The sequence below is a fragment of the Aptenodytes forsteri genome, unplaced genomic scaffold (assembly GCF_000699145.1).
Source record: "Aptenodytes forsteri isolate BGI_AS27 unplaced genomic scaffold, ASM69914v1 Scaffold119, whole genome shotgun sequence".
NCBI lineage: Eukaryota > Metazoa > Chordata > Aves > Sphenisciformes > Spheniscidae > Aptenodytes > Aptenodytes forsteri.
In genome coordinates, this window is record NW_008796165.1 from 13,364,734 (window position 1) to 13,389,843 (window position 25,110).

At 42.5% G+C, this 25,110-nt stretch overlaps 1 protein-coding gene across 1 annotated transcript in view; it reads left to right on the plus strand.

Moving 5' to 3' along the window:
- ROR1 (receptor tyrosine kinase like orphan receptor 1) overlaps positions 1–25,110 on the plus strand; it is a 58,440-nt gene that overhangs the window by 24,736 nt on the left and 8,594 nt on the right. The window contains exons 4-6 of the mRNA XM_009287431.1: positions 19,463–19,590; positions 20,788–21,105; positions 21,994–22,239. Of these exons, the coding sequence (XP_009285706.1) occupies positions 19,463–19,590; positions 20,788–21,105; positions 21,994–22,239 (692 nt within the window). The remainder of the gene's footprint in view (positions 1–19,462; positions 19,591–20,787; positions 21,106–21,993; positions 22,240–25,110) is intronic.

The window sequence follows — 25,110 nt, forward strand, 5'->3', positions numbered from 1 at the left end:
CCCGTCCAAGCCATGAGCAGCCAGTTTCTCCAGGAGAATGCTGTGGGAAATGGTGTCAAAGGCTTTACTACAGACTACAGGTAGACAACATCCACAGCCTTTCCCTCATCCACTAAGTGGGTCACGTTGTCATAGAAGGAGATCACGTTAGTCAAGTAGAACCTGCCTTTCATAAACCCATGCTGACTGGGCCTGATCACCTGGTTGTCCTGTACGTGCCATGTAATGGCACTCAAGATGATCTGCTCCTTCCCCGGCACTAAGGTCACACTGACAGCCCTGTAGTTCCCTGGATCCTCCTTCCGGCCCTTCTTGTAGATATCACATTTGCTGACTTCCAGTCAACTGGGACCTCCCCGGTTAGCCAGGACTGCTGATAAATGATTGAAAGCGGCTTGCTTCCTACTTGCTTAGGAATTGCTCAGCTTTCAGCATTTTGGAAATACTGGATCAGGTCTTGTGCCTTTTTATATTTAGCTGCTTTTTAGCATGTTAGTTTAGCCTTGCTGCATTAGTCCTGTTGCACTGAGCTTGTTAGACCATGTTTGATAAAGGCTGAGGATAACACTGAAAGGTGAATTTACGCTGTCTTTATAAACTAGGCTCAGATACCTTATTATCATTTTTTAACACTGTGGATCTAGGAACATTTTAAATCCCATGCAGGAACCTGGGGGGCTGACACATGAAGTGCGGGCAGAGGATAGATTTTTCTTTCTCTAATTGGTGATCTCAATTGTCAGTGATTAAACAAACACTTAAAGAAATCCTGTAATTATATAATTTGACCCTGAGTTACAGACTGTGTGTGTATTTTCCTCATTTGTTTAAAAAGGAGCAAAGTGAGGATCATTTTGAAGTTTCTTCTGTTTGGCAACAGAAAGGAAAAAAAAAACAATCAAGAAAGGCTGAAAAGTTGCATTACTTACCCTGATCATCTCCTGCAGCCTTCAGGGTATTGTGTTTAGGGAGATATTCTTTAACTGTTGCAAAAAAAAAAAGATGATTACGCACAGTTGGCAATCTGTGTCTGACTAATAATAAACTGAGTCTTGTGAGTTAAACCAAATAGCCAGGCCCACCAAGTATTGTTCCTATTAATGCTATATATTCTTAATGTCACACAGAGGCCTTTGCCCCACTGAACTCCCTGGCAGACGTTGTCTGGGTAGGAGTTCAATCCACCCCAGGACAGAGAACCCGTGCTACTAAGCTCCACATTAAGGCTGCAGCTAAGACTGGTTGGAAAAAAGTATTGGATTTGATTAAAAATATTGACCCTTCAGTGTTTGGTTTTATTCCATGTTGAAATGAAGCTGAGACCATTAGGCATTTTTCTCAGAAAATAAATGTTGCAAAGCCCCTAGCCCAGCATATACTCACTTGAGAGGAGAAGGACGCTGGCTTTGCTTTAGAGCAGAGGTGTAACCTGGTTTTCCCATATTTCATGTGGTCATTCCAGATAACAGCTATTTTGAAGCCAACTCAAAAATTCCTTCTGGAGCTGCTAAAAGATTGCAGCAGCAACTTTGTCCAAACCACTGTGTTTTTGTGGAACATTCCACTTTTCAGAAGATGATGTTTTCTCTCTAAGACAATTTTCATCAAAAAAGTTCTCATTTAGCTCTAATCGTAAGAGCAATTTAAATGACTTACAAGGATTTCTTTGAGCCCAAAGGCTGTGAGGCAAGATCTGACAATATTACAATTAATTTCACCCTTCCTGGACCGGGTCAGGTTACAGTACTGGCTAAACAGAGCCTGTCTTTGTGCGCCTTTATTTTGGAAAGGACTTGCCCTGAATGTATGTCTTGTCCTCAAAGATGGCATATAAAAAATTATGTTTTAGAGTGTCTCTGATTCGCATGAGATTAGACCTGATTTGTGTTATGCTCAGATAACACGGTATCTTAAAGTTTCTGGCAGAGATTATTGGTCTGTTCTTTTATTTGTGTATATTTACTACACAGTACCTTCGTCAATGGCTCTTCGTCTAAGAGTTGCTAAAATAGAGATGAATACTGTTGTTTTGGGGAGGAGGGGCGTATTTTACGATGTAGCCCAAGTGCCAGAGCCTCCTCCCTCCCAGTCCCAGGCTTTTGGAGCTTTCTGTTATAGTTTGGGGGTTTGCTGGTCTATCTTGAGCAGTTAAAAAAAAACACAACAAAAAGCTAGAAGACTGAAAACCAGCCTCCTTGATTTCCCTCTACACCAGCCTGCTGTGGGATGACAGTCAGCGTAAGACTTTGGTATTGCAGGGGAATACATTACTTGAGTTTCTCTCATCTGGCTGTTGCCTCATTAGCACTATTGCCCAATGTGTACAGGTGTTATTTTTGGGGAGATGGGTGTAAAGGTCTTTAGGTGTAGGAGGAAAGAAGGGAAATAATCGTGCAACCTGTGTCATGTACTTATGGTATAAAATGATTTCTAGCTGTCATGGAATGAGTTAAATGCAACTAATTCAGAAAACTGACAAATGAAATTGTGAATCAGTCATCTTTATTATGATTATCTGAAAGAGAAAATGGAACTTCTGTCACATGGAGCAAGCGTGTTTATAAGTCTTGTATGGTCTTGTTTACTTAAAAACCTGCAACTTCTGGTTGTCGAATGTCCTTACAGCACTTTTCCTGGGCTTCTGGCAATTTGCACAGCCATGGGAGTTGGTCAGGTGTAAGAGATGAAATAAAGAAATAGTCAAACATTTCAGAAACCAATTAGTGTCTGAGGTCATCTCCAAGGTACAGTGAGATTCCCTTATGCCGTAAGGCCTTTAATTATAAGGGAAATCCTATTTAGAGGCCTATAATGTTTCTGTGGTTGTAATAAAATATCCTGCATAACCAGGTAGTAAAATCTCAGTGGGCAAATCTCAGTCTCTTTCTCATTTTGCTCTTCTTTTACTTTAGTGACCAGCTGTTGTTGATATTCCTTAAACAAATCCTCCTCTGCTATTTTCAGTTTGCATTGATAGGGAACCAAGAAAAGGAGGAGCAATGAGGGATCTGTTGGAAGTTCATCAGATTGTAATGGCATGCAATAGCTCAACTCTGGGCACAACTTCAAGCAGGTTTTTGTTTTATCTACTAGCTGCCAGCCCTGCTACCAGCAGGCTGAAAAGTGAATTAAGATGAAGCATTTGAAACATTAGAGTAGTGAAAGCTCCGGTTGCTTGTGGTAGGAATTATTCAAGTGAACAAAAAATAGTAATAATAATAATTACAGTATTGCAAACAAAGTGTGGGTACTGGAAGGTGGAGAGGAAGTGTATATGGCCTCTGTGCGATAGATTTGTTTCCTGTCCTAGCCTCTCTTTCACCCACATGAAAAGTTGTCTCTGTCCATACGTAGCCTCCTTCTTCCTGCCCCCGTTCCCATGGGCACTTTATGCTTCTCCTTCCCCTTCAGGTGGATTCAGTACTGAGCCTTTGCTTTTTCCCCTAATGAGACATCCCAGGACTGGGACCTGGAACCATGTGCTGGACCGCTGCTTGTCCCTCGAAATCACTGCCCCAGCCAGGAGCTGGGCAGCTGCAAAATTTCCTTTCTGAATCACCCCCCATGTATCTTTAGATCTTGTGATTTCATTCAGTGATTATGGGGTGTTTCTTCTTCCACCTTGAATAGTGTCCTACCTCCCTTGGGCTGGCCCGGTGTGCCTGCTGGCAGCAAGCTCCTCTGCTCCCTCCCGGGGGATGATGAATACAGGCATGCTTCAGGCATTCCCACACTCAAATGAGTCTCTTTTGTGAAGACCACCTGAAAATCAGCAATTTAAAAGGGCCACCCAATGCCATTGGCAGCCACACTGTAAGCAACCAGCATCAGGAGTGTTGTGAGCAAGAGCCCCGTGATGAAGGGGCTGTGAAAGCCCACATGAAGCTGGAGGGAACAATCCTCACCCTGAACTAACAGTGTGGCTCCTTGTTGCAAGGACGTGTCAATCACGCGGAGCTCAACTTAAGAGTTTACCCTGGGCTTCCGCAGTCTTTAGGAGAACCAGTGGTTTCAGTCTTGGGGCAAGTGTTTATTCAGTCTAGTAAAAACATTAAAAATGGGAATAAATCTGTATTGACCCAAGCTGCTTTCACTACTGCAATACGGTGTAAAACCTTCAGAATGAGTTTTCCTATAAAGATAACATCGTTGTGCAGCCCGTCTGTATGTAGTTGCCTACTCAATAGCAATTTGTGTTACTTCATCACAAAATCATTAAGTGCGAGGAAGAAGATTATAAGGTGTTACATTATTTATCCTGATAATTAAAAACATGCATGACGCTCTAGCTTTGGTTGTTCAAAGCAATAACCCTGGGCAACTTCAAATACTGTAAAAGGAGTTAATCATCGATTTCAGAATGTGTCAAGTTTATTGATCTTGTTAACAGGAAAATATGTGTGGGTACCTCGGTGGGGAAGGAAAACAGTTATCATCTGACCTGTTATTAGTTGGATGCTATTATTGATACCTGAGCCAACAAAGATCTGTGTTAAGCAAAAATTAATCGCAAATATTACCCTGCCATAGTTTTCCAGGCAAATTTCTCATGTCAGTAAATTTACTTTAAATAAATAAATTTTCTCTCAGTCCTGATTTTGCTCAAGATGAATGGGCACATTCTTTTGCCACAGTTCTGCCCAGCAATTAGCACCAAGAACACTTAGCAAGCTGATCCCCTTTCAAGGTTCACAGCTAGTTTAGAGATTTGGAGGTTTTAGAGGTGAGGAGAGACCATTGCAGTCCTGGGACTGCACAGGCTGCAGTACTTCTCTCAGGTATGTTATGTTCCAAATCCGGTGGTTTTGAATTAACTAGGGCACATCCTTGGAAAAAAAAACAAAGAAGTGTCATGTTGATTTTATCTGTCTTTAACTTCTGAACATGCTTGTGCTGTGTCAAGTCAAATGCCTTTGTAAGATTCTAAATATACAAACATTGTTATCTTTACAACCCAACTCTTGACTTCGCCAAAGCACGTCTGAGAGGTCTCTTTTCTGTAAGCTGCTGGGAATTGCCACCAGCTCTGTTACCGCCTCAAATCCTGTGTTGTTTGGTCTTCATTTCAGCCATTCCACTGTTTTGTCTTGGATGGTGTAAGGCCAGCAGACGTGGAGTCACTTGGGTCTTTCCACAATGTGTGTGAGTACCAGCAATGCAAGGGTTGCCAGGCAGTCGGTTAGGTCGACAGCCGTGAAGAGATCGTGGAGACATTGTCTTTTATAATTCTTGGATGCAAGCTATCTCGACCTGCCTATGTTTAAAAGATCTGGTTTTAGTAGTGCTATCTAATGCCTTCTTTAGTTACTTTTGGAATAGAAACTATTTTGTTTTATTTATATGATAAATAAATAAATAAATAAATGCATTTACTCGGCGTTATTGTTGACAGTTCCACCATATCCATCTTGTGAGAAACAAATATGAATTATAGCCGAATCTCTTAATCTTGGACTTAAAAACATAGTAAAAGCCTCTTCTGTACTGTTTGCAGCTATGCTAGTTTCAGAAATCTCCTTGTCTGACTTTTGCTTCTCATGGTAATTTTTTAGCATTTATTTAAAATTTGGTGGTGTCAGTTTTTCCTCCTCAACAGATGCAAACTAGCCCAGACACAAGTAGCAGATGAGGATTTGACCTTCCGTGAGTGTACTGTCTTTTGCAGATTTGAAAGGAGCAAAAGATAATGAGAGAAAATACTATTCTAGCAATGATAAATGTGAAAGAATGATCTGGAGAATGTTTGCTTTGTGATGTTGAGCTGTGTTTGGGGCAATAGTTGGCATCAGGAGCTGTGACTGTTTCAGAGTCTGATCTCAGCTGTATGGGGATAAACACAGAGGAACTCCATGGGTTTCTGTGGAGCTGCTCCATATTTTTCCTCAGTGTGAATAACATGGGAATGTTACTCCATCCTTAGCATATAAGGTGTTTTTGTGACAAAATGGGCAATCGTGGTCTTGCCAAAATAAAGTTCCTTGGCTGCATAAAAGGAACAATGGTATATAAATACCAGTGTTTCCTTTGCTTTTCATCTCACACACATTGTGCGTAAATCGCTTTGCTGCATGGATGGTATGTGTGCATGGCTTTTTAAATGATGTTTGGCTTAATCCTCATTTAATTTTTTATGCATTTGTAAAATACATGTTTTGTATTACCAGACTGCGATAAGAGTTAGTATTGATACGAACCAGCATTTCACCTACTCAAAGATAAAAACCAGCTTTTAGATTTGATAAAGTACAACTGCAAAAGTGTGCCAGGACAGACTTTGTTAAAACAAGGTTCTAGAAACAGTTGTATTATCTTAAATAATATTTTTCCAGTGAGGGAACGCATTAATATAATACACAACATGCATATAATTTTATCAATACCAATTAATTTCAGAATTACAGCTAAAATTTTGGTGTCATGCAGCTCAGCCCATCGCGCCATGTGGAGGCGGGTAGGAAGTCTGGCAGACACAGCTGCGCTTTCTTACTGAGAAATGGTACAGCCAGATGTTATGAGTACCTTGAACATAGTTTGCATAAAAGTACACAAGTAATCACGTGTAAAATGTCTTAGAAATTTGTGATCCATTCACAGTGGCAAGTTAGCATAATTACTTCTAATGCAAAATTCGATCGAATTACTATTCTCAATTGCTGACACACTGGAATAATAAAATAAAATAGTCGGGGGGGTGGTGGGGGTGGTGGTAAATACCAATAAATTGCATATCCTGCAGACTTGGACAAGTCCAGAAAAATATGTAGCTTTTCCTTCTTCTGCCACTTGAATCATAAAAAACATGGTGCTGGTTATGGAGGGAGGAAAGTGGTTTTTTCACCTTGAATACCAATTATTGGCTGTAAATGAGCTGCAAAGTGGCATTAGCTTACATGTTTTCTACAAACACCTTACTGCAAACAAGCTGGGCTTTTCTTTGAGTTGCTCAGACAAACACTTTAAGCTTGTAGTGTTTCGAACTGGTTGGCCTTGAAAAATTAGATGTTTCCATCTTTATTTACCACAACAAGAAATAAAAAAACGGAGGTCAGAATGTACTTAATAGTTCTTTTACTGCCAGAGAGTAGGCAGGAAGGTGTGTTGCAACGTGTTCACTGTTTTGGGGTAGCAGGAGGAAAAGGCAGTGACTGCCTTTCTTTCTAAGAACAAAAGTTTTAGAAGGGATTTGGCCCATTTCTGAGTAGAAAGCTGCCATTTTTACACAGTTCTTCCTTCAAATCAGGATTTTCAGAATTTAGGGCTGGGCATCCTTCTCAAGGCTAACCGAAATACCAATCTTTTGGTCCCCAGCCTGGTTACTGAAGTGTGGTTGCTTCACACTGGTCTGTGCAGCCTACTTAGAGAGGCAAAATGCTTTTAAAGAAAACAAACAAGTTCTCCGTGCCTTATCCAATTACCATTAGGGAATGGATGGACAGATCTTAATTTTCACTGAAGCATATTTTCACTCATGTTTGTTGTCTTAAGAATGAGTTTCTTATCTCGAAAGCAATCTTTTTCACAAGACATTCTCGGTTTAATATAACGCATGATACCCTTTAAAGCAGACTGGCTATTCCCAGCTGAGGAGCCTCTATTTATGTGTGTCTGTCAGGAGCAGAATTTATGATAGACCTGCAAGTTATGTGAACTTTAAATGTTTTCACAGTTGTTAAACTTGACCAACCATTTCAGTAAGACTAACTGCTTAAAACGGTTTTGGACTTACCAGCTACCCCAGCCAAAGTATGAGTATTATGCTCATAAACCCAGCAACCCCCAGACCGCTCGTCAGCAGAGAAAAACGCTGTATTCCTACCTTGACATAATTCCTAGGAAGGCCGTTTAGAAAAATACGTTTTCTGCTAGATTTTTTAAAGGAGTCTGGAATTTCAGATCATCTTTTTCCATGTAGTTGCTCTCCATCCGCTGGCCGTCCTTTGTAGTGCCTGGCCTCTCCCCCATCCCATCAAAGGGAACCACAGATATGCATTTCAAGGCAAGAGTTACCACGTTGAGAGGAACAAGGCTACACACCTGTAAAATTAGTTATCTGCAAGTAATTATTGGCATCTGAATTAGTAGTGGGGCATCTAACAGCAGTGCATAATGCTGAGCAGGTACAGGACTCATGCGTTGGGGTACCGGTGTGCTGAAGTCCATACCCGTGCCCCCATGTTCAGACAGCCCTTGCGCACGCTGTGTGCTCCAGCACCTCTTTGGGTAGAGCTCAGCAATTCAGCTCAGCAGCTTCGGCAGGATCTATGAAAACTTTTGTTAAATAAAAGGAGAAGTAATATAGCTAATTTTTGCAGTGAGTTTGAGCTTATGGTGGTTACTGTTACTTTTGTAGCAATTGTGGACTATAGTAGTTATTGATGGGTGCAAATTTTTGGTCAAATAATAGTTTAAACAAGCTAACATTATACGTATTATTTTTAATTAACTTCTGTTGAGGCATGTGTTTCAATTTTAATTCAAGTGTCAGATTTGTGAAGTCTGTTTTTCATCATGCTTAAGGTTAAAATATTAGGTCACCAGAAGAAAGACCTATTTGAGTCACGTAAGACAAATTAAATGTTAGAAGGAAGGAGAGGGGAGGGAGGAGCAGAAATAAAGCTGTGACTTCAGAAAATAAGGTAAAGCAGGAAAGAGGTTGTGAGAGGCAAAATGGGCTGCAGAAGTTCTAAAACTCATTTTGTAGTGCTCAATATTGACTCTTGGTGCTTACAAGTTTTTTTATTGGTTAGGAATAGTTCAAAGCTGTATTTGCAGTGTCCTGAGGCCCAGAAAGAAGTGGGATATTGCCTTCTATAAGAAGTCCCTCCCGGGCAAAGAACAATCTGCAATAGTTTTGTCAGGGAATAAACCAGGTCTTTAAGACACGTTGCTGGAGAATGGGAAGTTTGGGTGTCTTTCCATAGGAGAGAAATTAAAAGAATGCATAGGATGGAAAAATAGCTTGAAAATGAAGATACTTTCCCATGTTATTGAAATAGTCTATGTGTGAATTCCCCCAAAAAATTGTCTTTTGCTTTAGACTAAATGTTTTCGGGTTTGATGTTCTCATCATTTATTTCCTATGTATTCCAGAAAACTTGACTATCCTGTTGCAAAGGTAGGTGTGTATCATACAGGAGCAAGCAAAATCTCTTTTGCTGAACACTTGAGCAGTTTCAGTCCTCAGAAATGAATAAGCCGTTGTGAGAGAGACAGGAATCATTAGCAATGCTAACTGAAAAATTTTAAATGTTAATTTTTCCTTAAAAAAAGGACATCTGACAAAAGCAGTTTAACGTAAGGCAAACAGAAAGGTGTTACTTAAAACCTTGTTATTATTCTCACCCTCTTCTAATCACAGGGGTTCAAACTACCCTTGTCCCTGCTGTTTTCTCCAACCAATACTCCTCGGAGGACACAGCGCCCTATGCATTAAAGCCTGGTTATGCCACGCTTTTGGTGTAAAGAGACCTTCTCATGTGGTATCAGTTGCATGAACACTCGCTCTGAGGCCCCATTATGCCTGTAAGGAGGCAGTAAAGTATTTGGGAATAAAGCTCTTAATGTCCAGATCAAGCTATTTGAAAGGTGACTCAACCTTGACTGCATTTCTTTTATATTTAAAGTTTCTTTTTTTAATATATCACAGAGGTGCACTTTTCTGTATATTATGAGGGGGATAAATCAAATTTGTGGGGGAGATGCACAATGTAATCTGCATCTTACTGCTCAATGAAATCTGAACAACCTCCATAACTTCATGTGTCTAAATAATGAATAAATTCCTTAGTATTGGGGATTTTTATCTGACTAGAGACTGAATACAATCTAGAGTATGTCCTTCGTGATATGACCTATCTGTAGTCCTATGTATATCCTCCTGGCAGACCTCGAGAGGCAGAAGGGTGTGTTGTTCTCCCGTTCCTATGTGGAAAAGTGCCAGCCTCATGCAGCACCAAGCAAACCTGTAGTAACTCTCCCATATGGCAATGCTATAGATGGAGAACAGTCTCCGGGGAATATCAGCTTCCTGGTCAAATAGGTCACTTAAATACTTTCTGTGCATATGAAAGCAATGAGATGTTTGATTAAGGAGGTCCATCAGATCTGGTGGCTTGATATCACTTGTACAAATAGAGCTACACCAGGCTGTGATGGTTGGACATGGGTGGCTGGTGGAGATGCGGCAGTCAGGCTGTAGTACGCTTTGAGACCACTCACAAAATGTGCATTCAAAAAGGTCCCAGTTATTAGGGATTTGGAAAAAAATCTGAGGGATGGGGCCGAGGCACTTAGACAGAGGAAGTCTCTTCCCTTTGCCTGTCTGTTGTATTTTGTGTCCAGCTTCCCAGCGCAGTGCCTGAGGGTTGCTCTCTCACCGTGTAGGAGATGGATGTGGATGTGATATGGTCAGGTCCTGTCTGTCCGCTGCTGAGGGCTGTCAGACCAATGGCCTGAGCCCCTGTGGGGCAGCGGGGAAGTCTGGTATCACTCAGGGCAGAGCGTCTGCAGCCGATTTATGGGGTGAAGCTGATGATCATTTCATCAAAAACTCCTTATCTAAAGGTTAATGCCTGATGAGAGGCTGATAAGGAACGTGTGTGTGAGATCATTGCAGCTCCGTGAGGGAATCCAGGAGGAGGGAGTGTGTTTTTCTGTGCAGTACAAAGGTTTGATAGAATAGGCAACGTTTAGCACTTGTAATCTTATCCTGCTTGACTGCTCTTCAAAAACATTTTGCATTTTTTTTCCTCTGCATCTAGAAACTTGGACAAATCGACCTTCCAAACGTAACCTTAAAATAGCTTTGTCAAACAAAACATAAGTGCAAGAAGTTTCCTGCCATTTCCATAACTACGAGCATATGATTTGCAGTTCATCTTGAATAATGATGTAAGAAATCTGCCAGGAAAGATCCAAATGCTGTTACCAGGGTTGTTTCCTAACCAGCTGCAGCTGCTGAGCAAGCGCGCGGCCGCCTCGCACCCTTGCTTGCAGGAATGCTTATTGACTTTGCAGGAGGAGTTTTGGTAGGGAAGGGATTGTTATAAAGTGTTTAAGAGGAGAAAAAGAGTGAATCTCAGAGGCCAACATCCCAGCTAATTTATTTATTTTTGGTCAATATTTAGATGAAATTCATGGCCACCATTATTGAGCTTTTCTAGGCAGCTTTTGCTTCCCCCAAATGAGTCATTTTGATAGAGACACTGTAAAACTTTCTTATGATAACAAAGAAAAACACGCAGTAATTGCTTTGGTGCATCCTTGCCAAGGGATTAATTGCATGAGAGATGTATTTTATTAAGCTTCCAAAACTGTGGATGCTGCCATGCTGCCCAGATGAGGTTAGTAGAAAACACATGTCAGCTCTCACCAGTGATGTTTATGTCTCTGCACAACCCTGCCTCCTTTCAGCACCGAAATCCTCTAATGAGAAGTGACTGGGGGAGGGGAGTACAACGATATGCAACCCTGAGAAATGCACAGACCAATATGTTTGGGTAATTGTAAGATTTTGGGGGCGGTCAGGGAATTTTGTCTGTCCCAGTTTTAGTGGAGAATGGCCATAATGTGGCCTCAGCACTGGCCTGTGCTGCTCGGTGCCATCCCATGTGCTAAGCCATGCAAAACAGCATCCCAAACTCACATTAATTTTGGATGCTTTATCTGGCTCTGGATCGGAGGCATCATGTTAAACCAGCTATCGGTCTGGAATGTGAGATAACAACTAAGTAAAGTAGTTACTTACGCAGATCATATTTGCTTATTGATTTTCTTTTTAATTATTATTTTTAGGAACCAGGCGTATCAGTGGTGCTATGGGACTCTGTAAATTTAATGATGCCAAAGGACAGTATTATTAATTTTTTGTTTTATGCCTGTGCTTTTCTAGTGAACCATTTAAACCCTAGCTGCCCTGCGACTTTAAAGGGGTGTCAAAGCAGCAATAGCTTATATTACACAGAACTTTTCCTTAAATTACACAGTGACGTGCAAGTCTGGGCAATTCTCTTCTTTTTGCAAAGTAAAATGCAGCCCTCACATTTCTGAAATATTGTTATGAAACAGAGCCAATATGTTCCCATTTTCAAAGTGAGACGCAAGCAACTGGGTTTTGCTCTTTGGAAAGTATGACAGAATATTATTCATCTGTTTGCTTTAAGGGATATCTGCCAAGTAAAAACTCTTCATTTTATTCTGTGTGAAGCTGGAACATGAGTACAGAAAAAAATACAATTTATTTAACAATGTACAAATAATTTATACAGCATTAATGCATGTACAGAGGGTGTATGGGATATATGTAATAATAAAGATAATTTATTGATACACTTTTTAATTAACTGCGAAGTTTTCTAGAGCATGTTCCTTCCCTCTGTGCTGTCACCTATCAGCATTCATTATGAACTCAAGTCCCCTAATGCAACACCCTCCATAACCCCAGTTTTAGGCTGCATTTGTAAGTGCATGATTCAAGCGTTAAGCAAGACCCTTTTGGTGCAGCTCTTGAGAGGGCACAAGAGTCTCCTCAGATGCCGTGCGGATCCCCAGCTGTGCCGGGAGACTTGCCCGTGCCGAGGTGACGGGAGCTGAGCCGTCCACTCGCACTTCTGTTGTCCCACTGCAGCAAACAAAGAGAAGGATATAAAGCACTTGGTTGTCTGAACTAGGCAACGTTGGCTGCATTTTCCTATCAGTACTCTGCTGTTGAATATAAACTATTTAGATAAACAGCTCTGACTAGTTTAGTGCTATGGTAGAACTTTTGGTTTTTTAAGCAAGGCAAAATACCTTTCACCTTGTAAGTGAAAAAAATGTCTGGACAGTCTTCACACAGAGCCAAAGCTATTCCATCTCCACTTGGTAGATCTTGGAGATAATACACCGTTTATTTGCTTTTGCTTTTCAAATTGGTTAATCTTCATAAATCAGTCTGGCTTTGCATGCACACCTTAATCCCGTGCTGGCTTTACACGGCCACCTTCCAGTGTCACTGAACATTATGATGTCCTTTCCCCTGCTGCTTTTATTAAACCCTCACTGCCTCTATGTACACTCCCCTATTTACATTGCTGTCAGTTAGAGATTTGCTTACCAAAATAATGGTAATCCAATGATCCCATCTAACCAACTAACTAACACTTACTAAGTGTAAGTGTGTATCCTAGCAGGCTGGTGTTGGAACAGGCATCAGGAGGGAGAGCAATGCTCCTACCTCTTGTCTTAGAACACTCACAGCATTTGGGACTTTGTCCTGCCTTGTCTTACATCTCTCCTTTGACCATTTTTGCTCAAGAATCAAAATGAGTCCTGTATTTATGATTCTTTCTCATTGGGTACTCATGCAAATCCTTCTTAAAGCAAAAGAAAAAAAAAGAAAAAAAAAAGAAAGAAAGAAATCCATGGGGTGTGGTAGAAATGACCACACAATTACACCATCTTTGGAATATGTATTTTTAATACATTGGATATTGTAAAAATAAATACAACATGATCTCACAAGGTTCAGTTTTTCTATTAATTTATTAAATACTCCTAAGTGAACTCATGTTAAAGCCTGGCTACAAAGCTTTTGCTAAACTAAGTTCCTGGACCTGTTGTTGACATTTGCTGGGAACATTGTTTAGATTCATGCAATTTCTGGTAATTTAGAAAAAGACTGGCAAAGAAAAGTGAGGTTGTTGGGAAGTGGACTTTGACGGAGAATCTTGCAGAAATGGTTTGTATTTAGAAACCAGACTGCAGAGATGCATTTGGATGAGGTGGATACCATGCAGCCCTTCCAGGTTTAGTGCGAGCCAATAAGAAACAAATTGCAAACTGATTGTTACTGCTTTTCCGCTGCTGCAAGCTACTTTGCATGGGGATGCCTAAAAAGCTGCTGCTGTTTCAAGTCAGAGGCAATTAGAAATTCTCCCCGGTTTCAGGCTGCAACAGAAAGGTGCTGCGCTGGGAGGCAAATCAACCTTTTGATTCACTGGAGCTGTCACGCTGCAAACAGATGAGAGAGAGAGATCTCTCCTGATACGGCCCATGTAACTACCTCCACTGGGATCCCAGTGCAAAGTCAGAGATTTTGGTCCTCCCTTCCTTTCCTTTCACATTTTTACACATTACTGTGTCTCCCATAAGAAACAACCCTCTGAGCTTCTATTAACAAATCGCTGTCTCGGGAGTGCCTGCTGCGCTCAGTCCTGCTGCCTGCTGCTGATCCTGCATTAGCCTGGAAAAGGGCCAAGGAGTTTGTGGCATGTGGGAAGTGGCAGACATCAGTAATGGGGTAACCTTTACGGAGAGCAGCACCTCCATCACACAGCATGAAGCACCCCTGTGTTTTGACACCGCAGCGATGCAGCAGTCCCACAGCAGTGTCAGGCCCAGCGATGGGTCAAACCACTCTACCTTTTCTGAATGTGCTTTTTCATTCACTGTAAGACCTTTGCACATGGAGCTGTAAGCACTCTTTTGCTTTCATGTTTACCTCTTCAATATGCCAACGTCAGATGGGGTGAAAGAGAATATCCCAGACAGAAGAGAAGGATCTCGCTGTGAAGTTAGGTAACACCAAGAAAGCCATTGGGAGGGTCTGAGTGAGAAGCAAAGGGAAGGAGGAAAAACATGAACTTGCACCGGCCATTCTTTGGTTTAGGGTTGGTTTATTATTTTGTTACAATTTCAGTATGTGAAAAGCTGCTGGTGACCCAGGGTTGACAGAGGTAAATATTGCTAGCACAAAACAAAAGAAAATTAGAGGGGGAAATGAACCCAAGCAGTGACAGTGAATTCTTCGTCAGTTGTTTGCAAATTTTTTTGTGTGCTGTGACTTGGTCTCTCTTTCTGGCTCCACCTAGGTGACCCTTGTCACGACCTTTGTCATCTTAAACTATATGTGAAGGACAGGATCCTTTTGCTCATACAGGCACTTAACTCATATTGAGATGTACCCAGAGAGACATGAAGTACCTTATTACGGTGCTGAACTTTCTATGCAGCCTCTGTAATCCGTAGAAAGAAAGATGCTGATCAAGTTGGGCTGCATGAAGACCCAGCGCATCCCATGTTGATGCAGGCTCTAGGTTAGGTCAGATTACGTTAGTGAATTGGTGTGGACACCCTTCAAATCTCTTACTCAGTCTTCTGTAAACTTTGTGCAATCAGATACTTACAGACACCTGAGTATAGAGTAAATTTAATCCATGGTACTATTATTACATGAAGCCAAAAGTATTGTCGCAGAGGGAACTGCAGCAGGATCTAAAAGCAATGGGCAAGCTCCAAGATAAATATCAATGCTAGAAATATTTAAAGACCCAAACAGAAGACAGAGTGGAAACCAAATCTGAAAAGAAATAATCTTAAAACGCTACACTGCTGTATCATCTGTCTGTCATTAAAATCCAGCGTTTTCCTTTTTCTTGTGTAGCCTTCACTGAATGGTTGCCAGGGCTTTGCAGGGTGCAGGCAGCGGAAGAAATGGGAGTCGGGGGGGGGGGGAGGCAGAACCCAGGCCCCGAAACCTGGGGGGGGGGGGGCAGCACCAGGCCCTGAAACCTGTGCTGCGACTAGTGCTGAAGTTGCTCCTGAAAGCTGGCATCCGCAGTTTTCACCTGCTGATTGCTTGCCTCTAGTTCAGCATAGAATTTGCATAAGTGATTAAGTCAATCCCCAATCAGCAATGCCTAGGGCTTAGTTTGACTTCCATTTCATTAGGACTTGAGCTTGTCTGTAAATTTTAACATATTAATTGCTTAATCAGGCCTAATTTACCTCCTGTTTGAGCCAAAGGGACCCATCCTTTCTCTCTAGGTAGAATCGGATCAGGACCATGAAGCAGGTACACATTTGAGCAGTGATACTGTGATTTGCTTACAAAAAGCATGTGAGGTATGCAAAACGTGAACTGTGTAAAAGGAATCGGTGATCTCAGCCTTGATCCCAGGAAACTGATAGCTGCGTTTTAAAGCCAGCCGCCGAAGCGGCTGCCAGTTGGCAGCAGGAGGTGGGGAATGTGTTTAAGCCGTGTAGGAGCTCTGCGTGCTATTGTGGGCTCCATGTCAGGCTACGGCTCTGGTTTTGGATGCAACGTCTGGCAAGCAGAGGGTGTTCAGCCTCGGCAGCAATCTGTTCAGCGGGAAATGGTCTTAGATGGAGAGCTGACAGCTGCCCCCCAAAAATGCTGTATTGTGGGGAGCGATGGCTCAGGGAGTGTCTATCTGGCAGAGCTGCATCTGCATTGGCAGCAGCGTTGTCTCCACAGCTGCCCTGGATATCGCTGGGTACAGCTTCGGTTGCCTGTCAAGGACCAAAGGGATGCCCAGGGAGGCCCTAGTTACTAGATGTAAACATTTCCTTCCTGAGCCATCTCATAGAAAAGAGCTGCAGGAGTGAGGGAGGGGAAGAGACATCATGAAGAGATGCAGAGGCAAGAGGGGATTTCGTGTGACGCTGAATGGCTGATGAAGGATCACACAGAAACGGAGCCAGGGAGTGAGATGTGGCCACTTGTTCATTGATGAGCATGTGCCAGTAACCACAATGACGTGTTACCAGCCTATGAGCAGGACTCTATTGTGGGAGCTGCTATTTTGAGCTCCTGATAGCTGTCAGGAGCAATAGATGAACCTCACAGCCCAGTACTTCCCTTCTTTATCACCATGCCCTGGCGGAGCAGCTCTGGGAGTGGAGACTAGGGGACCATGTCCTCCTGTGTCTCGGGGGTACTTCTGTCATACTCTGATGCTCCTGTTCCTTTCGTTTGATTTATCCTTCTGCCCCATTATGGAGCTGATTTCCAAAACAATTCAAAGTAGTGCCTGCTCCATTTGAGCTACTAATCTTACGGTTTTTTACCTCTGTGAATTCAAGGCTGGCATGCAGCCCCAGGGGCAGAGGTGGTGGGATCCAGGCTCTCCTCTTTACTCTCATCTTCACCTTCTCAGATTATCTCCAAAATCCTGCTCCTCGGGGCATTTCCATCCAGGTAAACTGGTGTCCCTGCTCACTTGCAATCCTTGCTGCATGCAGCTATTGCAGTTAAATCTTCTTTAGTTCAAAGGTGATCATCAGAGTGAGGTGAGTTTGCTTTGTTGTTATGTTAATCACATTCCTTCTGGTTTTGTCTTCTCTATCTAGTTGTGTGCTTAAATTGCAGTGCTTGATCACCTTCAAGAGCAGTTGCTGTTAGGTGTAGTCCCTGAGTTAAATTCCATAATAAATTATAATAAATAATAAATGAATAATAAATTATATCCTATTGGGGGATTTATTGATTAGAAGATGGAGAATTGACCTCCAGAGCCTGCAGTAGCTATAGTGGTTTTTCAGCTCAGGTTTCAGCTGTTTTGTCTTCTCTTCAAGAACCAACAGAGCAAAAATACTTTCACCAGAGCTGACTCCACGCAGAAACACATGGATGTGGTTGTGTGTCTCTGTTTACATCTCAGAGTATCTGTGGGCTGGGTACTATCCATTATCCGTGGCGTCGCAGCCTACCATCGCTCTAGTTAATGAAGAGTTTAATTGGCAGTTTAAAGGTTGCGCTTTTGCAATCCAATTTTCAATGTACTTGGGAACAGCTTGGGACCATCATCCCCCTTCCCGTTGATTTCTCAATTGAAGTGAGATGTCTGTGGAAGGAGGTTTCCATCTCTACCATCCCTCTTTCCCACCCCCCTGTCTTCACAGTCATAAATTACTGCAGTTAATTCATGGTGTCTAGCTTCTCTCTGTGAACTGGAAAACAACGCTGCGTGAATCCTGGGACGGTGCTCTGGAGCTGGTAGCTGAGGAGTGCTGGGAGATGTTTGGGGTGTCCTGGAAGGCGATCCTAGCACTTCTTCCCGCTAATCCCATTAGCTCGCCCTGGCCGCTGTGACAGGGCGCTGGGGAGCCCGCCAGCACGCTGGCCGCTTGCTCTAAACCATACACACAATGAAAGGGTGACTTCAAAGAGGCTAAATGTAATTTGCATTTCCAAGCACTCACAGCCAAGGTCTTCAGGAGGGGATGAAAGTGTCTTTTGTTAAACTTAATGGCACAGTTGATTAAAAAAGCTCTGATTTTTCCCTATTAATGGCATAGTCTGATTCCACTGTTAGGATTTCGGCATCTGGGGGAGGATGAATTCTGAAAAAAAAAAAAGCACACAAAGAAAGTAACCTGTTGCCTACCCAGCTGTGATAATACTTGGGGATATTCCAATATCATTTTTCCTAATTTGAGAGCGTTATAGTAGCTGTCTTGGGTGGGTACCAGCATGAATAACAAAGAAATTATTAGCAAATTTTCATTAGGCATCTCCCTTTGCTAGGGCCTCAGCAGAGCCGAGGTGTCTGTCTTTCCAGAAAACGGGTCCCAAATATCTCCAACTGGATTCTCAAAGCAAAAAAGTAAAAGGGCTGATTCATGCAGTTGAGTGCATGTTTCAGTGATCACGTATGCAAACCCCTCCTCAAAACATCCATAAAACTATCTGTTGTGTGCCAGCACTTAGCTGTTGATTATCTGTTCAAAATAAGCAGTGACTGGTCTGGTCTTCAGAGGTTTAGTAATTTCCTTTCTCTGCTTTGTTTGAAGAATATTGGCAAATAATTTCACATCTGGATTTATGTATTAAATGTCTCCTATATTGCATAAAACAAAGCACCTAATGAAAGAAATCTGTCTATTTAACTCCTGTCTTAGCTTTGGTTCTGTTTTAGCAATAACTGTTGCCACACTCACGGAAGATTGAAGAAACATTTCCTATTTCAAGGGTATCAGTGCTGGGAGTGGTTTGATTTTCTATATACACTTTAAATTCTGTCTCTGCTAGCGTGACTCTTCCTGCTATGTTTATCAACCTTAAGTACAAGTTTGGTTCAAAAATAGAAAACAGCATGTTAGCTGCTTTAAATAAACATAAATCTTTTTTTCAGGCAGTTTAAGTTTTCTCTTCTAATCAAGGCTGGGTATATTCCTGCGTATAGCCTTCCCCCACATGCAAAAAGCATTCATTTCATACAACATTAATGCATATTTTTTCTAACCCGAAATGCCATTACCTGTTTTTACCAGGCAGCTGAAGTTTTTTTAAAAAACCAAAATGTTCAAGATCTTGTTGAATATAAGGATATAATCCTTATATTCACTTTGGGATCATTTGTGAGATACTGAAAACTACCTGCAGCCCTGTGGGAATCCTTTAAGGTTAAAATCATCCAGGGCACAAAGCCCGTGCCATACCCCCTGCACTACCTAAAGACCATATAATCCCTTATCACAGGCTCTTAATGGAGGGGAAGGCAGCATTTGGGCTCCTGCGCTGGGTGAGCGTCACCCAGAACGAATTGCAGAGTGCAAGACAAACGCAGTAAGCCCTTTGCATCGTCCTCTAATAATACAAGTGCCAGCTCCCTGTAGTGACATTTTGTTGCAAAGTTGCATGTGAAATGTTTCACCCTTTTGTGTTTATGATTGATTTCAGTGATGAGTATGAAGAGGATGGTTTTTGCCAGCCCTACAGGGGGATTGCTTGTGCACGATTTATTGGAAATCGAACCATTTATATGGAGTCTTTGCATATGCAAGGTGAAATAGAAAATCAGATTACAGGTGGGTAAAAAATGCACTTGCTTCTTCCCCACGAAGCTGTATTTTCCCAGAAAGCTGCTAGAGTTTTATAAACCTCAATACTATTTTTATTTGCTCTTTATCCTCTCTTGCTGTGAGCTTCCCACCACAAAGCTCACCCGGGACTCCTGCATTGTGAGTGTCAGTGGAGGGAGTCATCTGAAGAGTGACAATCGGAGCAGCCTTCGTGTCTCTGCTCATCCAGCTCCCCCAAAAGAAACTAAAAAATGATTTTGCAAGGAGAAGGGGCTGTGTATTTACAGCTTCTGGGAGTCTCGTAGCCAGGCCACCTTGTGCTGCTGTTACCCAGGCAGATTTTAAAAGCGAAGGGAGACCAGACTTAGTTGATTTTTACGTGGTTGAGATCATTTAGGTGCTGGAAGAGTCTGCTTAAATAATACAGCAGGTAGTGTTTTTCCTTTAGATTTAGTGAAGAACCGGTTTTCATTGGTTTTGTGGGAGATGCTGTGCTGATGGGGGTGCTGAATTCAAACTGAGGCCTCATAGATATCATGATACTTCTCTATTTTTTTTATATAAATTAACCTTGGCCAGGTCCTAGCCACGGTAATCATCTTCTCTACATTCAGATTTTCTCTTGCTGTCAGAATATTCCAAATTTCTCTTCCCCCTAGAGTGTTCTTCCTTTGTCTCCAAACACTCTCAGCATTGCGAAAAAGGCTTTTGCATTGCTCACAGGAAAGGCCAATGGTTTCTATACAGCCAACAGTTCATAATATTACACCATTTTGTTTGAAAAGGCATTTGGGATAATATGAAAGCTGTCATTTTCCACGAAGGTACTGGTACTGTCATCCTGCAGCCTGCACGAACTTTGGTTTTCACCTGTTGGGCAAAAGACATCCAAATATTATATGACTTTGCACACCGTTATAAATTATCTGGGGAAAAAAAAAAGTATAATTAGGTTTGAGGTTTTGGTAACATGCTTAACATTAATCCCATGTTGAAAGCCAGATGTATTTTCTCTGTCAGCAAAATCAGTGTCGTTAATAACTTTTAATGTAATTAGTGCTCTGTATTTCTGGAAGGCCCGTTCATCACCTGAACATCTGAAAATAATAGTTGCAGTGGAAAGTGAGGGTTATACTGGGAAGGCCAGAGCACAGGAATAAAATTCCCACTGGGTTAAGTAAAATCCTTTTGTATATCTTACAGCTGCCTTCACCATGATTGGCACTTCCAGCCATTTGTCGGATAAGTGCTCCCAGTTTGCTATTCCTTCGCTGTGCCATTACGCCTTCCCCTACTGTGATGAGACTTCGTCAGCTCCCAAGCCACGAGACTTGTGCCGCGATGAATGTGAAATTCTGGAAAATGTTCTGTGTCAGACAGAGTATATTTTTGCAAGATCTAATCCCATGATTCTGATGAGATTAAAGCTGCCCAACTGCGAAGATCTTCCCCAGCCAGATAGCCCCGAAGCTGTCAATTGTATCCGGATTGGGATTCCAATGGCAGATCCCATAAATAAAAGTAAGTGAAAACCGTCAGTACTTCTGTGCAAAAAATACTGCTGTGAAAAGGTTGGCTGTAAGGGCTTGCACATCAGAGTTGGAACTAGTGCTGGGCTTTGAAAGCTTGCAGACGCCATGCTCTCAAATTACCCCACTCCCGCACTTCTCCCCCAGCTAGTCCAGTGTGGGTAGAAATTCAGAAATATTTTTTCAGTTATTTCTTTAGCTGCCTCTGGGTTCACACTAAATGCTGTTTATTGGCTTCAGGTCTTTTCTAATTAATATGAACTAGGAAACAATGACAGTGTAAGCATTCAAACACTGGGGAACATCAGTATCTTCAGCCTCCCTGTCCTACTACAGCAGCCCGATGTGCTCCAGTGAGACCACGTGTGTAGTATAGGGTGCTTATCAAGAGGAACATTCGTAGGGGCCAGGTCCATGGCTGTCCCTGCCTAATACAGCCTAATTTTAGGCATCAGCTGAGCTCTCTCTTTGATCAGGCGGGGCTGCAGCCTGTTCACAACCCTTATACATCTGAATAGGCAAATATAAAACGTGGCTCCCACAAATTCTCCACCTTCATATGAAAATAATGGCTGCAATTCAGGTTCCCACTGTAGTTTTTACTTCTTTTGTGTATCCTATATTAAAAAAGCTTGGCATAAGCTGTTTTCATTACAGAAGCATAAGCTTTAAATCCTCCCAGGAATGTGAATGCAAAGCAGGCCCTGTGTTACAGCCGCAGCAAATTGGGAGCCCGTGCTCTCAAACTGGGTTTACCGGCCCTGGGCCAGCAGCAGTACGCTGGGGCTGGGGGATGCCGGCAGCTCGCCGCCCCCAGGTGCTGTGGCCATCTGCCTTGCTGCCACCAACTATTGCTTTGGATTTTTTTTTTTTCTTTCAGATCACAAATGCTACAACAGCACAGGAGTAGATTACCGGGGGACGGTGAGCGTGACCAGGTCGGGGCGGCAGTGCCAGCCGTGGAACTCGCAGTACCCTCACACCCACACCTTCACTGCCATCAGGTACCCCGAGCTCAATGGGGGCCACTCCTACTGCCGCAACCCAGGGAACCAGAAGGATGCCCCATGGTGCTTCACCTTAGATGAGAACTTTAAGTCTGAGCTTTGTGACGTCCCGGCCTGTGGTAATTACTGACCTTTTTTACGTTTCATTTTGGAACAAAAAGGGGAACGGTTTTGTCACGTCCATACAGCCATCCTGCAAAACAGGAGCTCGGGGGAGCTGTGCCCAAAGTGTCTTTTTTGAATCCCTGAAAAGAGAGCTGTAGGAAAGGCTAACTACAGTGTTTGTAGCTAAAGCCACAGCATCCCTACCCCAAGGAGATCTTCGAGCACATACTGCCTGTGCAGCTGGCAAAGTGGTGGCATGAAAATATTTTACTAGGGAATACCTGAGCACTCCCCAGAAGGGGGTGAAGCAGCAGTGCGTTACCAGCCCGAGCGTCCCAGGCTTTCCAGGTTGCTGTTAGGATCAGTACAACTCCTGAGTCCAAATTAAGTCGGATCACAGAAGTTGCACTGTTGACGCTGATCCACAAAGTGGTTATAATACATTCTCCATTTTGCTTGCTTTATTAAAAGCCATTTTAATAAATGCAAACCTCACTTAACAGAGCTCAGGCCTTCTTTAAAAAACAGAGATGACTTTGCCAGATCCTCTTAGCTGTATTTTAAGTTTGTATTCACAGAACTGCCCTGGCTGCATTTTGGTTTTGCAAAATGAACAGAAATGGAGATTCAGCTCTCATTTTATTCTGCTTTTCTGAGACCTGGTGGAAGACCTGAACAATGGTTCCTAATTGTTTTATCTGCATTTAAAAATACCAATATTGATAGTGTGCCAAGACAAAAATACAGCTATTTGCATGGACAAGCCAGATATGCATCCAGAAATGTTCTGGAAATTCACGGTACAAAGTTTCACACAAAATTTTATGTTGCCTACAAGTTGTCACAGTAACATTACCTTTCCCCTTGGAAAGGAAATACCTTTTGATGTTACTGTTTGATAGCCAGAACCAAATTAAATTATTTCTGGTTATGGTTATGAACATTCCTGCAGTGAGACATGTTCTGAGCCTGCTCCAAAGTCTTTTTCAATTAATGGAAAGATGGGAATAGATGCCAAAATGGGATCTAAATTATGTTCTTACTGAAAGAGTAGATCAGGGGAAAGGCAGACAGTGTGGGCTATATCATGTGCATCTCAAACCCTCTCTAACATTCATATACGCTTTTTAGAGTCCTGTATCTCTTTTGCTATTATTTCAATGCATTTAACTTCTGTCATTTTTCTTGTTAATGAGGCACAGTGATAGACTGACTACACAAGAATAGTTCAATCTATATAAACTGTTCCAAAGATCTTCTTCAGCCTTTCAGTACAAAATTCTGGATCTAAGTAGCAATCAGCAGGACTCCCCTTAGTGTACTGTCAGTTCTTGGCTTTCCACCCTGGGAGCTGCACGACTGCAGGCGCAGATGCCTGGGCTGATCCGGGTGAGGAGATGTAGCTCAGCCCCGGGGGGGGTTGGGCAGCTTGGTTTGGGCAAGCTCAGGGGACTCTGCATGTCCACCGCCAGCAATGCTGTTGAGCTTTCTGTACTCCACTGAACTGTTGCTGTACGACCTTTCAGCCATGTGCGTTTTGTGTTTTCTACAACTTCTGGATAATTGGTAATTAAGAGTTGATGGGGGGGCTGCTTGCCAGGCCCCCTCTAGATGGGCACTGCAGGCGCAGATGCCTGGGCTGATCCGGGTGAGGAGATGTAGCTCAGCCCCGGGGGGGGGGGTGGGGCGCTTGGTTTTGGCAAGCTCAGGGGACTCTGCATATCCACCGCCAGCAATGCTGTTGAGCTTTCTGTACTCCACTGAACTGTTGCTGTACGACCTTTCAGCCATGTGCGTTTTGTGTTTTCTACAACTTCTGGATAATTGGTAATTAAGAGTTGATGGGGGGGCTGCTTGCCAGGCCCCCTCTAGATGGGCTCTGAGAACCCAGGACTGGCTCAGTCTTTTGATCTGAAATAGTTGAAAGCAGGATGCTTTTGGATGTGTTGCAAAAGACTCCGATTTGAACGTTTTACTAGATAATAAATGAGATAGGCTGGCTAGCTTGAAGAATTCCTGACAAGGGTTTTAATTACCTCTCACCACTGCCTTAAATGGTACTCGCTGTACAGCTGGGTTATATGACATTATTATTCTAAATACAGACAAATAGAGCTATATCAGGTGAGTAGTAATTTAATTGTTAAATGTTAATCTGCATATTAAAACCAAAATACCATGTGGGACTTGCATTCTGCTGGGTTTGCACTGGCTGAAAGAGCCATGTCAGGTACATTTTAATAAGTATTGTGCATTCTGCCTCACCAGGACATGCCTAGATGGGAAATGGATTTAATTAGGGTGGCTCCCAAGAAACCTATTAACCTAATAAGGCTTCACGGCAGGGGCTGCTACTTAATAAGAATAATAATTCCCTTTGACTGGAATAGCTCAGGTGATGAACTAGTGCCCAGGTCTCCATTTGCCTGTGCTGATGCTTTCTTTTTCTTTCTTCAACTGTATCTTTCAGTTGTCTCACAAGCTGCAATAGATTCGTTTTATAACAGTTTGTCAACCTGAATATAGGAAGATGTGAAACATGGAGCAATTCAAGCCTGAGGCTTAGCAAAGACAAACATAGGAAGGTTTTGAAGGAGAGGGGAAGGCACTGATTGTGTGTCCATGCTAGAGGGCAGCAACTCATGAAAGAAACCCGCAGTGGGTCCACACTGTAGAGCTGGATGTTCACTGAAGACAGAGCGAGAGCACATGCTGCCCTTTTGCTGGGCAGAGGGAAACTGTAACAGGGACGGTGCTTTAGTCCTCTCTTGTTTCCCAAAGGCCGTAGAAATATTTGGACTACCTCTCCTCTCAATTAAAAAACAGATGGCACAGCTTAGTCTAAAAAGAATGGTCAAAAAGGAGCGTGGGGGGAGCAGAAGAAC